Below are 15,963 nucleotides of genomic sequence, written 5' to 3'. Positions count from 1 at the left end.
ATAAAGCAAATTGAAACCAGTATCTGAGACCCTCCTTAACTTCTGCCACCAGTCTCGAACCAAACTGGAGACCCTGGCCACACCAGTCTCCTGTGGTAGGAGAGGTGTTTGTCTTTGCTGTTTTGAGGACTGGTTTTACTTGGCTTAGAGCTTTAGCTTGTTTTTGTTTCCTTGATGCTTTAAGGTTGCTGTAGTACTTTGGCATGCTTAGTGTCTGATGAGGTGCTTACATTCAATCTTACGTTTGTTCTTTTAAAATCACCTGAAAATTAGAACATAGAATACTGGCTCTAATACTTCTATTCTCATACATATGTGCAAGTATAATCAATATATCATATATATGTCTATAAACTAACATTTCATCCTATGAGAGAGTCTCTGCACGTATCCTCAGATGGAGTTCACTTCTGGTACAGAGTGGAAACACCGCCCACTGTACCATTCATTGCCTTGGCTTCTTTCTGTGTGAGGTACTTAGTGTGTCCATGACCAGCCATTCTCTCCATGATGGACAGTCAGAGATTGTGTAGTATGTCCTCAGGCTCCCTTATTTTTGTTCTTGGTTTCAGGCCCTCAGAATAGCTGAGTCCCAAACAGTAGACCCCTCTCAAAATGAAATCTGCCTGATGGCCCCTTGAAGTATAGGGATAAAGAAATGGAGTTTTTCTGTGGTGAGCAGTTGTTCGAGTTCCTGTTGTTCCATAGCTTCCAACTCAGCTAAAGCTTGTGAAAATTTGCCAGTCTCTGCACAGAATGTCATGGCCTGCATTGTAGACAGTTTCTATTTTCCTTACCCTGCAGGGGACCTGGGGCTGGAGCTGCTGGGGCTTGAGTAGGGTAAGATAAGGAGAGAGAAAAACAAAACTTATGATACAGCAAGATATAGTAGAGTTGCTGGCACTGGTAAGAAAGAGGGAACGTAGCACTAAACATATGATATTTACATTCAGAAGCTCTTTACTTGCACGAGGACACAGCCCTTCTTTTTCTGTGTTCTTTGTAGCTGTCTCCTCACCTCTGTGTTTTCAGGGTCCTAGAGTCTGTCTTTTGTTATTTCCAATGTTCTCCTTCTTTGTGTTACTTTGGAGGTAGCTCCTCCTCATCTTTGTTTTTATTTTTTAAAACTTTACTTTCATTCTTTGACAGTTTCACACGTGTATATAATGAATTTTAGTTCTTTTTACCCCTATTAACTGCCGCACCCCCTTCCTCCTACTGAAACCCTTTTTACCAACAAGTATTCCTTCTACTATGTATCTGTCTGTCTGTCTGCCTGTCCATCTCACTAAATAGGGTTGTCTTCATGAACGTGGATAGAGGGTTGAGTCCTGGAGCATAGACAGCTTATCATGATGTGGCTACCTCATGGAAGAAAGGATACTCCTTCCCCCAGACACTGTCAAGTATCAGGGAAGTGGCGGGGAGCGGGGGAGCTCATGAACCCTTTCCCCTTTCATGATGAAATGTTGATAGCATGATCTTGTACAGGTAACCATAGGTACCATGAGTTCATCAGTGCATCAGCCGTATCAGCTCACAAGGTCCTGTACTGTTTCACAACACTGACTCTTCCTCATACTTTGGCTCATTCTCCACCCCCCCCATGACTGTCTTCTGAGAGATTTGGGAGATTCTCTGAGCCTTGGTGTGTGTGTGTGTGTGTGTGTGTGTGTGTGTGTGTGTGAACTTGTCACCAGCTAACATCATTAGAGAGGAAGGAGCCTCAGTTGAGGAAATAACTCATTGATATCCAGTTGTAAGGCATTTTCTCATTTAGTGATCAATGGGAGAGGGTGCCATCTCTGAGATGGTAGTCCTAGGTTCTATAAGAAAGCAAGCCAGTAAGCAGCTCCCTTCCATCAGCTCCTGTCTCCAGGTTCCTGCCCTGTTTGAGTTCCTGTCTCTTCCTTCCGTGCTGAACAGCAATGTTGAAGTTTAAGCCTAATGAACCCCTCTCTCCCCAATTTGCTCTTTGGTTATGGTGTTTTGTTGCAGCAATAGAACCCAAACTAAAACAACTATTTTCTCTATATTAACCACTGTCCATTGCAAAGAGAAGTTCTCTGATGAAGGCTAAGAACTGCAGCAATCTATGGGTTTAAAGATATTTAGAAGACAATTTGATGCCATGTTCATGTAGCAAAATGGTAGTAGGCAGAATTCTATACTTTTGTTTCTTTGTAAGTAAAGTGATGAGATTATTGTTTGTCTCTTTCTATGTGTACATATATACACATGTATATACATATATACATATATCTGGGTAACAAAGTATATCATAGTGGAACAACAATTTTAGTCATAGTGATCTTATGCTAGTCATATTAGAATTGATTATATTTATATTTACAGTGATAGATATGCTTATAAGGGGAGTACAGTGCATAAATAATATTTTGGTCAATGATGAATTATGCATGACAGTGGCCCCATAAGATTATAATGGTGCTGAAAATTTTCTTTCATTTATATTGATAGGATAGCCACTGTGTTCTTTGAGTACAACACATGTTATGGTGGTACTGGTAACAAGCCAGTGTGCTCCAAACCTATAAAAGTATATACTACTTGACCATGATAAGTGACTGTGCTGTTCATTTATGTATAAACTGTACTGTAGTTTTAATAATTATTTATGAGTACATTTCTACTTGTAAAAATGTTTACTATAAAAAATGTCAGCCATGTTTGTCTTCTACCGTGTTTTCCAATTTCCTAATTTTCCTGTGTTGTATCCATCATGGACGTAGTAGTATAAGTTGGTATATACTACCCATGTAATAGGCTATGCTATCTTGGTTTGTTGAAGTACATGCCACAATGTTCTTATTATGATGGAATTACCTAAAATATGTCTTGGAATCTATCTCCTTTATTAAGTGATTCATGACTATATATTGTTGAGTGAAAGCTATAAAGGACCCAAGAGCATTCATGAAGTAGAGTATGTATGAAATGGTACCTTGTAATGCTTGAATGAGGGAAAATGAATATATATTCATATTTGAATAATAATAGTCTTTCGAAAACTAATAGGAGAGGTTTGTATTAGGGTGTGTTGCCTAGGCACACACATTATTTGGAAGGAGACTGTTTGCTCTATACCTTTCATAGTTTGAGTTTGAAACATCTGATTTTATTGCTTATTTCACTTTTTTTGTAAAAGTTTTTAAGGAAAGTATTTTCTTTCATTTCTTTTTTAAATTTTACCAGTAAGCTAAAAAAGCTGAGTGAAGACAGTTTGACTAAGCAGCCTGAAGAAGTTTTTGATGTATTGGAGAAGCTTGGAGAAGGGTGAGTACAAAAAGTATGAAAGTACCTTTTAAATAATGACAGCATTGTCTAGTCTTTCAACTGGAATATGTTAACTGGAGTTGAATACTACTAATACCAATTAAATTTGGCAATTCATGTCAAGTTCTAAAGATCAGATTATGAATGACATAGTATGTCTTTAGAGAAGTAACTTCTGAATAATCTGTATGTGTGTATGTATGTGTGTTGGTGTGTGTTGATGCATATGTGTATGTGTGGTATGTATGTGTGTATATGTGTGTATGTATGTGTGTGTGTATGTATTTATGTGTGTGTGTATATGTGGTGTATGTGTGTATGAATGTATGTGTGTGTGTTTGTGTGTGTATGTGTGGTGTGTATGTGTGTATGTATATGAATGTATGTGTATGAATGTATGTGTGTGTTTGTGTATGTGTGGTGTATATGTGTGTGTGTATATGTGTATGTATGTGCATTTGTGTGTGTGTGTGTGTGAAACAAGAAATGTGGTGTAAAGTGATGGGTAAGAAGTTTGTTCATCTTATGCTGTGTTCTCATTAATAAACATCACAATTTTGGCTTTAATAGGCTAGTGGCTGTTTTGGCACCTTATTTCATTTGGGAAAAGGCCAGTAGAAGCTGGAGGAAATCAGTATGTATAGGCAGAAGAATTGTTAACAGCATTAAAATAATACTAGAGGAATGTATATCATTTGATCATAGAAAAAGGCAGATAAGTATAAAATAATTAAATTTGTAAGTTATATTGCATAACATTGCAAACATAAGTTGGGAGGAGTAAAATGAACTATATTCCTCACTGTATGTCAGTTGTCACATTAAAAGATGAATTCTTCAGAGAAAATTAAAAGTAAATTAGCTGTGCTGCTTATAAGACCCATATGAAACAAAACATTGGGTGTAGGGATGTTTCCTCTTGAAAAATCATTATCAGAGAGTTAAACATAGGAGTCAAACTAAAAAGAAAACAGAACAGACAGTTTTTATATCAGGTGAATTAAAGTTAAATGATCCCAACTGGAAAAGAAGTACATTAGATAAGGATCGGAAACAAAAATTATGTCAGAACATTTTTTGTCACTAAGTATGGTAACAAAACTATGATGGAAAATTATTTGCAGAGTCAGTGGATTCTAATAAAAATGGATATGTGTTTTTATTTGCCATTTAGAATTGAACAGATATAAAACATAGACAGGAATTACATGTTTTAGTAGACTTGACTATGTATATAATAGTCTTACAATAGTCATATAAAGCATCTATTTGTATTTATGTCTGCTTAGGCACATACATGTATACCTTGCAGTCTTCCTTTTTGGTTTATGTTCAAAGGCAGAAAGAACATTGACAAATTCTAAGATAGATTAAAAACATTTTTTTTTTCAATATTTCCCAACCACTGTTTCTACTCCCTCCACTCCTCCCAGTATTACCTTATTCCCACCCCTATCTACTCTTCCTCTGTTTCCGTTCAAGGAAGAGCAGGGATATCAACCAAACACCACATAACAAGATAGAAAACTAGGCACAAACCCTTATGCCAAGGCTGGATGAGGTAATCCAGTAGGAAGAAAAAGGGTCCTAAGAGCAGGTAAAAGAGTCAGCGACAACCCCACTCATACTGTTAGGAGTCTTTCCAAAACATCTAGCCAACAACCATAGTATATTTGGCAGACCCATGCAGGCACCATGATTGCCACTAAGGATGTTTTAGGAGATACAAATTATCTCCTAAATTAACTTCTCAAAGAAGTTAAAATCTTCTTCGAATCCCCCATGACAGTGCCCCTTACCAGCAGGAAGTAGTTTGGAAAGACTTACAACGCCCAAATTCCCAAATATTGTCTATTAATGTTTGTTTTCATTTAAATGGACTTGGTTATATAAAATTAAAAAAAAGAAGTTAAAATTTAGTTCTGTTAACACAGAGAAGACAGGAAGGTAATTAAATATTGATTAAATATAATAGAAGGCTTTCTTAGTTGCTTTTCTAGTGGTTGTGATAAATTCTTTTACGAAAGAAAGGGTTACTTTGCTCATAGTCAGAGGGTACAGCCCTTGGCACAGCCCTCTCTAGACAGCTCCATGTCATACGTGCATACACACAGCTTGGCTTGATAGATGTCACATAGTTAGCACATCTCCAGTATTCCAAGTGTTTCCTTGTGTGGACTCGTACCCTGCCACACATTACCTAGCCTCAGCTGCTCTCTAAGACCCTGGAGTATAGTCTCTATGAATCTTCTTGCATTCAGATTTTGTGGCTGTTTTGGCAAAGCTAACTGGAAACTACTCAGGAAGGGATTCTGGGAAATAGAGCTCTAAATTTCTGTTATGTGCCAGAGATATCCATGGAGAGGAGGGATGGTGTTGCATAATTCGTCTTAGATAACATAGCACTGAATCCTACCCTAGCTTTTGAGGAAAGGTATGACAGCCTTTCCCCAAAGAAAGGTTGTCATGCTGAAGAAAATTGCTTCCAAGAGCCCACGCAGCAGGATGTATGGATTCGCTGGGTTAAGCATCTTCTTGTCTGCTTGTGATACTGCTACTTATTTTGAAAATTGTAAACTTGGGAGTGACTTTTGTATAGTTTATAATATTAGGAAACACAGGGAATATTTTATGTCTTGTGTCTCTGTGGAAGCAGTGCAGTGAGAAGACCATGCATGGTCTTTGGAATCAGAAGAAGCCTGGACTTGTCAGTTACTGAGCCTGTATCCTCATCTTTCAGTGATGAGAGTTACATTTTTCTTATAATTGAGAGGAAGAAGTTTGATGATGGTTGTAAAACTCTGCCATAGTGCCTGGTGCATTGTTTGAACTCAGTAGTTTTAAACCTTGGTTTGGAGTTCACATTAAATCACAGATGACTTCTTCATTGTGTCTGCTCTGTAAAGTACATGAATGTTTAGTTGAGCTGGAGTAGACATTAAGTCCTTTGTCTCCTTTTGTGAATAACTGTGCTATGTGGTCTTTCTCTTGAAGAGACCTACTCAAAGAGGCTTTTGAGGGGACTTTGACTGAGGGTTCTCTCCTTTCTTATGTTCACGTTGAATGGTCCACAGTATTTGGGTGTTGTAGTGCATATCTGTAATCCCACTCTTGGCTATGTAGTATGTCAAAGGCCAACCTGGGCTACATGAGACCCTGTGTCAAAAGAATCTAAAAAGGAGAGAAAGAAGGTTCACAGGGAAAGACATTCTGGAACTTATGCTTGATTCAGCCTTTTCTCTTAACCTGGGACTTGGACTTGGATGTTTTTAACCTGATTTTCACACTTGTGATTTCCTTTTCTATCTCCTTAAGCTGCATTTGAGTTGACAAACCGTAAGTTAGTCTACTTTCCTCCTTCCCTCTCCTACATTTCTTGCTCCCTCCCATAAGAAAATAGCAATTCATTATTTTTACATGATACTTTTAAGTTTGTAATTTGAGCACTAAAGCTGCTTCATTAACTTATTATTCCTTTACTTTTGTTTTTGATCATGTACATGATGATTCAAGCTAGAAAATACAATATGCAAATATATGTAAAAGTGAAAGTAGTCCTTAACATAGTGCTTGATATGAAAAAAATAATGTCTTGGCTCTCTTTTTTAAGGTCTTATGGAAGCGTTTTTAAGGCAATACATAAGGAATCTGGACAAGTTGTTGCAATTAAGCAAGTACCTGTTGAATCAGATCTTCAGGAAATAATTAAAGAAATTTCCATAATGCAGCAATGTGACAGGTATGAAACCATTTTATTTCTTTGTGTCATTTTGATGACTTTCATTAGTTATAAAATATGTTTTGTTACCTTTGTAAGTTGTTTTTTTTTATGACTTCACATTGGAAGCAAGACCAATCCTACAGAACTTGAGAACAGCTGTGTCCAGTTGTCTTTTGGCCTTAAAGCTGTTTGCTAAGAGACAGAGATGACAAAAAGGAATGAATGTAGGAAATAAAATAACCAGCCTTTCTTCAGGAAAATTTATGGATGGATATTACATTTTTGATGTTAAATGGCTCATTTTAATTCTGTATTACATTTTTTGTTCTTGTTTTTCAGTGCAGGGTATCCTATATAGCCTAAGGCTGGCCTTGAACTCCCCTGTAGCCTAGACTGGCCTCAAATTTGGGATCCTTCTGCTTCAGGCTTCTGAGTTAGGGAATGATAGACATGTTCTGCCATGTCTGGCATATAATTAATTGTTTTTGTGAATCTGACTCATCCAACAAGCACTTATGAACCGTTTTCTACTGGACAAGTACTGTGTCAGGACCTAGAAATACTAAGAAAACTAAGATTTGTTTTCCTTCCAAGGGGCTAAGGTCTAGTTGGGAGGACACAAACATGAAGGAAGAGCTCTGCCTGAGTGTAGTTAGAGTGTGGACTGGTCTCAGGCCCCTGGAGTGATAATGAGAACAAGGAGGCAGAATTCCTTTCTCAGCTGCAGTGATCGAAGTCCGGGATGCTGAGGAAGAGTTAACTTGGTAGAGAAATGGAGGGATAAAAGAGTTAAGTATTATATAGGGAGGTGAAAAAACAGTTCCCTGGCTTGGGCTCGTCCGACAGTGTTTAGAACTACTGTAGTGGAAAGCATGAGCCAGGGATTGGTGGGAAATGGGACTGGAGAGGTAAGTGTAGTTGATGAAGAAGGTTCTGTATGCATCTGACAAAATGAGATGAGTACTTTTCTGGAATCTAAATATTTTCTTAGTTTATTCAAGAACTGTGCAGTTGGCAAATTATCTTGCTTTCTGAACTTGTAAGAGTCATATGGAATGTTTTGAACTTCTAGTGAGTGTTAGACATGTCCTGAGAATGTGTTCAGGGAGCCTGCTTCATTGATTGTGGAATCATCCCTTTCTATTCCAGTGACTTGCATAATAACACATGTCTGTTGAATTTATAACCTACAGAATGTAGACTCTCTTTAGTGTTTTTCTTCTTATAGGTTCTAAAAAGGTGCTTTTAGGAGCCAGTCTAGTTTTCAAATACTGAAAAAAGTCTCAGAATTAAAAACATTATCACTGATTTTTCTCTTTTATTATACTAGGTCTTAATGTTAAATTTTATATTAGCGTCTGGTACTAAACCATGCATAATGACAACTTCATGTGTACAAGAGACCTGGAGATTTTACATGAATTGTCTTAGGTCACACAGTTACCTCAGAACCAGGATGAGAACCCATATTTACTGACTCCAGGCCCAGCATTGAAGAAAACAATGCCTATAGAAATTTCTGAGCAGTTGAGGGTGACAGGATTTTCCTAGGAGTAGAGACAAGAGCTGGACAGCAATCCTGGTGAATTCTGTGTCTAGATAATGTGAGTGTAAGGTTCTACAGTTGACAGACTTTTGCTCTGCATGTAAACAAAGAAAAATGTTATGAAGCAGGAACAACACAATTCACTTACTTAACCATTTACCTAATATATTTTTAGTGCCTGTTTGTGAGTATGCCTCTCAGGTGCTGTTCATGAGATATAATGGGGACCCCCAGGGATTTACAGGGACTTTGGTCAGACAGAGGAGGCAAGTGAATAGCCAGGCTGTTTCAGTATAGTCTGCTAAGAGCTCTAGTGTGCTAGTAAAGGAAATTACCACAAGGCTTCCCCAGGGAGACCACACCCATGCTAAAGGATGAGTGAGGTTTGATGACAAAGGAGAGGCGTGCAGAGAGGTCATTTTCAGCTGCTCTGTGCAGTGTCCCATAGCAGTTTCTCACATGCTTTGTTTTCCAGATCGATTCCATTTGAACCCTGTTTCTGGAGCAGGGAGGGATAAACAGTGGAAACCCTGCTTAAAGGGTTGGTGATGCATGTTTGCAGTTTGCATCAGCTCATGTGCATATGTCTACAATTTTTTGGTGGGCCACAGGGAAGAAGAGAATTTATTTGAGTTACTGTGGCCTAGGAACCCCCATTTAGATTGTCTGGAACAACATTCCTCTGTGCAAGTGGTTCTGAAGGCTTCAACTTAGGTCCTCAGCTCCCAGATTCTCATCCCACAAATACTTTAGTGTTTCTCTACTTAGGGGGCTACCTTGGAATTTGAGTGTATTTTGTTCTTTCATAGGAACTGCTTCTTCACGTAGCTTAATACTTTTAAAAGATATTTTTTATTTCTTGACAATTATATGTATTTTAATGACTTTTGGTGATTTTTCAGCCTCATTGTCTTCTTCTTACCTCTCCCCAACAAGCCATGTCCCTTTCCTACTTTGACACCTTTTTATATGACCTACTTAGTTTCATTAGAATTGCTGTGTGAGCATGGGGTAGGGGTTGAGCTAGGAATAATTTTATTTGTAGAAATGGTAAGTATAAAACAATATTCAGTTCATTTAACAATATCCCACTGTTCTTACTGTTGTTGAGAATTAGACTTTGCTAGTACCTGTTCATTTCATGTTGATGTGCTCTGCAGGAGTCAGAATCCTGTCTGGTTTAGTACTGTGTAGCATTGTCTTCTCAGACTGGATGTCTGGACTGAGATTAAACGAGTGAGTGCTGAAGAAATGATAGAGAATATACTTGAGTGTGTATCTTTGATGTGACTACTTTGGTTGCTGAGACACTTTCTTGGGTTAATTTTCTTGAGTGTGTTTTATGATACAGAGCTGTTGAAACCTGGTTTATTTGATTTTGTGTTAGTATGGGCCATGAATTGTTATTTTAAAAATAGTTTTATTCCCAGAGTGTTCTTTTGACTCACTTTTATGAGAGGCCTGGGAAATGGATTGACTGCTTTTTCAGGTGGATGTCTTAGGCCCTCTAATTGTCATAAGAGGTGTCAGTCCTACCCTTGGCATCGTTGACATGTACTATATGTGACAAGATAATGCCACACAGCGTGTATATGCTTTACACGGGACATAGTCTTTTGTCTCAGTATTGTGCTGGCCTCAAACTCAACATGGAAGCCAGACTGATCTGGAACTCCCAAGCTTCCTACTTCAGCTTCCTAGTGCAGGGATTACGGGCATGCACCACCACTCCCGGCCAGTGAAAATGCTCTTGGTTATCCTGTAGCTAACACTATTCTAAATTATGAATGAGAATAGTAGTATTCAAAGAGCTTTCTAAAGGGTATGCAGTTTATTTTCTGAAGTTAGGGTTTCTATTGCTGTGATGAAACACCATGTCCAGAGCAGCTTGGGGAGGAAGGGGTTTTTTGGCTTTCACTTCTGTGTCACTGTTCATCACTTAGGGAATTCAGGACAAGAAGTGAAACAGGGCAGGAACCTGGAGGCAGGAGCTGATGTAGAGGCAGTGGAGGGTGCTGCTTACTGACTTACTCCTCATGGGTTGCTCAAGAACCCAGCCACCAGCCCAGGGATGGCACCACCCACATGGGCTGGACCCTCCTCCACTGATTACTAATCAAGAAAATGTGCTGTAGTCTGATCATATGGAGGTATTTTCACAATTAAGGTTCCCTCCTTTCAGATGACTAGCTTGTGTAAAGGTGACAAAAATCTGGCCAGCATAGGTGGTCAAGTCTGGGTCTACGTCAGAATCACCCACCCTAGAGCTTTGGGACAGCTTGTGGGATCATAATCTGTCAGATGTGTAAGGTGTAGGGCCTGGCATAGGGGTGGTTCTGTAAGGCATAGGACCTGGGCACAGGTGGTTTTGAGACAGCCAGATTTGAAGGTGCCCACACAGGCATTCATCAAGGAGTGGGTAATGGAAGCAGTTTTCATGTTTCCCATGTTCTGAAGGTCTGAGTCTCCGTGCTGATGCTTCCATGTGTTCTGAAACAAATACTTTTGTTAGATGGAGCAAGTAAACATCCATGAGCCAATAGTGCTTTCTCTTCCCAGCATCCAGGAAAACTTGTTCTGGGCTTGAGACCTAACAGTCTCTGTTATGTGAATGTAAGTGCTGGCACCTTCAGAGGCTAGAAAATTTTGTTTACAGGTTACATCCTTGGAGCTGCGTTCGGATCCTCTGTAAGAGCTGTGAATGCTCCCAACCACCAAGTTGTGTCTCCTGCCCCAATGATATCTTTAAAAAATTTTTATTTAACTTAATTTGAGGTGCATTGGTGTGAGGGTGTCAGATCCCCCTGGAACTGGAGTTACAGACAGTTGTGAGCCACCATATGGGTGCTGGGAATTGATCTCAGGTCTCAGTGCTCTTAACCACTGAACTGTCTCTCTAGCCCCTCCCTAATGATATCTTTCTTGTGTCCTGTTATAAAATTTGCATTTATTTGTGTGTGCTATGGCTGTGAGTGTGTTTTCCATGTGCACATGTAGAGGTCAGAGGAGAACTTGCAAGAATTGGGTCTCCATTGTATGGGTCCTGGGGATTGAGTGCAGGCCATCAGTCTTGGAGAGAAAAGCCTCCACCTGCTGATTAATCTCTCTGGCCCTATAATACTTCTCTTATATTTTGTTTATCTGACATCAAACCCTTTGATCTAGCCATGACTAGATGCATCCTCTAATCAAACTGCATTTTTTTCTAGTTGTTGTACCCATACTTGTTTATTTTTTAAAGCATCTTCTCTTTCTTTGCTACCCATGGGATAGAATATGTCTTCTTTTTAGATTTATTTTATTTCATATATATGGGTGCTTTGCTTGCATGAATGTCTTTGCACTGTATTTATGCCTGGTGCCTGTGGAGGCCAGAAGTTGTTGTCAGATCCCATAGAACTGAAGACACAAATGATTTAAAGCCCTCATGTGGGTGTTGGGGATTGAACCTGGGTTCTCTGGAAGAGCAGCCAGTTCTCTTAACCACTGAGCCAGGGCTCCAGCCTCTGGAATAATTTACAAAACAGTTTTGCTTAAATTAAATCTTTTTTTTTTTTTTTTTTTTTTTTTTACATTCTCTCTGATTATCCCACTGTGATCAAGTCTGCCTTGTAGCTTGATTTACATAACAGTTATTTGCAACATAGTTTATGCTGTTTTGTGGTTTTAATCCTTTTGTGTTTTCTGTGATTTTGAATACTCTGTCTTTTTTGATTTAGATAAAAGTGTAGGTGGAAGTTTCTGCCCTGTAAGCCACTCCCACAGAGGCTTAATATTAATTATAAATGCATGGCCAATAGCTCAGGCTTGTTCCTAGCTAACTCTTACATTTTCAGTTAACCCATATTTTTATCTACACTTTGCCATGTGGCATGATACTTTTCCACAGGCTTCGTACCTTTTCAGGATGGACAGCATGTTGATCTTGCTTCTCCCTGCATCTGCTCAATACTCCTCTGCTGACTCCGCTCTTCTTCCCAATATTCTCTGGCTCTCCCCCTAAGCTTATCCTGTCCAGCTATTGGCCAGTCAGCTTCTTTATTAAATCAATCAATCACAGCATCACATATTCATACAGTGGAAAGGAATATTTTGCAGATGAGATATTGTATATACCACTGTATATAGTATATCTTTAATAATCAACAATTGTAATATTGTTTCACTCTAAGTTTTCTGTAAACAATTGGTATATACACAGCTTATCGATCTCTGGAAGATTTGAACTGTCAGTTCAGAAATACAGTGAATTGTTAATGATATTGACTGATACTGTTTGTGTAAATATTTTTTTTTCTCAAGAATGGTATGAAAGAAAAAAATCTCATTTGGCTTCATTGAAATATGCATCATTTTAAAGTTGAACATTAATATTGAATGAAAAATTCTTTAGAGCAGTTCCATTTAAAATGTTTTTGTTAAAGAAAAATACCTCCATTCATTTCTAATATTAAGTAGTAAATGCCTAGCCAAAATGAAGCATTATTTTTGTTGGGAATCACTCAAAACACTTGGGCCTCCTCTGGCTTGTAATCCTGTTAAATGTTCATCCATGAAGTGAAACTTAATTATACACAGTTGCTGAACTATAGCTGCAGACAATTCAATGTAAATAGAAGTTAACTCATTAAATTTATTTATTGAAACATGAAATGTTGAGAATACTTTATATTAGGGTTAAGAAAAATTTTTCTTTGCAAATGAACTAAACACAAGTGTCTTCTTTCTTCAGCCCTTATGTGGTAAAGTACTATGGCAGTTACTTCAAGAACACAGACCTCTGGATTGTCATGGAATACTGTGGTGCTGGCTCCGTGTCAGACATCATTAGGTTACGAAACAAGACAGTAAGTATTCAAAATTGATTCCTTAATCCCATTTTAAAGTTCCACTTTAGAATCTGACTAGTATTTTGTTACAAAGAAACCTTGAGTATGAAAACAGAGGTTAGAATAGCCATGCATCTTTCTAAGGCAGCTTGAGTGTGATGGCTTTTCAGGTGCTGAGAAACTATCTTCTGAGAGTCAGTGTACACTTAGTCACCTAAGTTCAGTACATGATGGCTGGAATTCTATTTAAACTTCACGACATTGATTATATTTCCTCATTTTAATTTTTCTGTATTACCTTTATAGCTGGTAAATAGTTGAAGTTACTTTTCTCAATTTTTGAAAATAATTGATTTTTTTTTTTTTGTTTCTCAGATGTCCAATAGATATGTGAACATTGAAGTGTTAGGTCACACACACACACACACACACACACACACACACACACACACACGAAGTGAGTTTAGTGAAGTGTACTACTTAATGAAGCTTTTATGACTGTGTTGTAAACTAACATCTAAGGCTAGTGACCTCTTAATGTGGGTGTCGAAGAATTATCAGTGAAATGATTTGTAATTCTGTAGAACAGTAATTCAGTTTTTAAGTGACATTACTATATGCTGTCAAACATGTCTTGGTAAAATAAATTCAGAAAAAGTGCATAACTACTTGAATCAATTTGTGGTTAACCAGAGTCATTTTAAAGTTTTGATTGGTGAAATGCTTGGACGTTTATTCTAATTTTTTTTTTTTCTGTGGAGAAAATAAAGAAAATAGGATTTCTTTAAAAGGAAGTTGAACAGAAGTTTAAATAATCCCTGTTTTGACAGAGGGTTAAATCATCTGTGACATTTTAATTAAGTATCTTCGAGTGTCTATTGTTCTTAAGTAGTGTTTATGTAAATCAGATGGTTCTTGAATGGCAGAACAGTTGAAAATAACCATACCCCAGTTACAGGAGTGTCATACAATCATTCCAGGGCTAGCATCACTCCATGTGGTATTTAAAATGATCAAATAAGACCTGGAGTAGAAACATGTGACAAACTTTTAAACATCTATTTTCATGATTTTAAAATATTAACAGAGTAGGCAGTTGATTCAAGAATTTCTTTCTTGTACCAATAAGTACAATTAAAAGTACAGTTCATCCTTCCTTCCTTCCTCCTTCTCTCCCTTCTTCCCTCCTTTCCTCTTTCCCTCCCACCTTTCCTCCCTCCTTCCCTCCCTGCCTTCTTTCTTTCCTTCCTTTTTAGTTTTTTTGAGACAAGATTTCTCTGTGCAGCAGCCCTGGCTATCCTGGAACTCACTTTGTAGACCAGGCTGGTCTTGAAGTCACAGAGATCTACTCGCCTCTGCCTCTTGAGTGCTAGGATTCAAGGCATGTGCCACCACTGCCTGACAGATTTAGCAATTTTAATCTTGACCCAAAAAGTCCATACCTTGTATTTTGTGTCTGGTGTTAGTGTAGATTTCATTGATACTGGTTTATTCAGTTGACTTTGTCATGTATGTTTGGCTTAATGCCCTTGAAATGACTTTTCCTATGTTTATATTCATGAGAATGAATCCGTGTATGCATGTGGATATAAAACTTTATTACAGCTTTAACATTTATAAATATGAAAGCTAAATTCAGTTCATGATCACTGAATTTCCTGTTTCTGTGGCTTAGAAGTGTGACTAAAATCAGTGGAATCCGTGTGGAGAAGCAGGTCATGATGGTGCTCACATGAGTTACAGATGAACAAGCACTCACACACAGCTTTGGAGTGTTCTGGTTTAAACTGGCATCCATGTGACTTATTTATGTACTATAGATTACAGCCATTTCAGTAGTAATCTTCCTCAGAGGAGTAGGTAGGTAAGTTCCTCTATTAGAAGTTTCTTCACTTTGACTGACTTCATGTATGTCAAGTCTGCTATAGAGAAGAAACGTGAATATGTGAAGTAATAATTAACAGAGGAAGAGGTCACGAACTTGAGAGGGAGCAGGGGAGGGACACGGGAGTTGGAGAGGGGGGTGGGTGTGGAGGAAATGATACAAATACAGTATTCATGTATGAGGGTCTCAGAACAGAAGAAAATAGAACTGAATGATTGTTCAGCAAGTTGACAATAGAGCTTGTGCTTTTGTTGTTGCTTATGTGCATAGCAGTGACTTTTGAGGTCTAATGTGTTTCCTGGCATTGTGCTTGTTTTTGGAATTGAAATTATTGTTTTAAAATTTTGATCAAGTATATCTTTGAAAATTTAAAAATAAAAGCACAGAGAAAAGCAAACTGACTTAAGTTACATGCCTTCTAGGAAACCTTTTAAGTTCATGTTCCTCTGGCCTGTACCATAAGCAGGGTTTGTATCTTGCTCCCTTCCTGTTATACAACTTGCTACTTACTACTCTGTCTCAGGCTGCGGCCTACTGCCGTGTAAGTAAGAGCAGGTTGGTCGGGCTGAGAACAAACTCACCTTTAGCCATTTGGTGTCTCCTGTTACCCTGTCTTCTCAGTTTCCTGACTTGGTGATTTGAGTAATTTCTCTTTTCCTGTTCTGATAGTTCTACCATGCATGGG

At 38.2% G+C, this 15,963-nt stretch overlaps 1 protein-coding gene across 3 annotated transcripts in view; it reads left to right on the top strand.

The window, feature by feature from the left end:
- Positions 1–15,963, top strand: part of Stk3 (serine/threonine kinase 3) — a 181,495-nt gene that overhangs the window by 16,572 nt on the left and 148,960 nt on the right. For 2 of the 3 annotated variants that reach the window (XM_051202616.1, XM_051202617.1), the window contains exons 2-5: positions 3,217–3,297; positions 6,613–6,633; positions 6,908–7,036; positions 13,297–13,411. In XM_051202616.1, the coding sequence (XP_051058573.1) occupies positions 13,317–13,411 (95 nt within the window). In that variant the 5' untranslated portion in view covers positions 3,217–3,297; positions 6,613–6,633; positions 6,908–7,036; positions 13,297–13,316. The remainder of the gene's footprint in view (positions 1–3,216; positions 3,298–6,612; positions 6,634–6,907; positions 7,037–13,296; positions 13,412–15,963) is intronic. The other variant, XM_051202615.1, reaches the window with a different exon arrangement.

This window comes from Phodopus roborovskii, unplaced genomic scaffold (assembly GCF_943737965.1).
Source record: "Phodopus roborovskii unplaced genomic scaffold, PHOROB, whole genome shotgun sequence".
Taxonomy (NCBI): domain Eukaryota; kingdom Metazoa; phylum Chordata; class Mammalia; order Rodentia; family Cricetidae; genus Phodopus; species Phodopus roborovskii.
The sequence above is the reverse complement of the archived record's forward strand: the minus strand, read 5'-3'. Positions and strand labels throughout refer to the sequence as shown.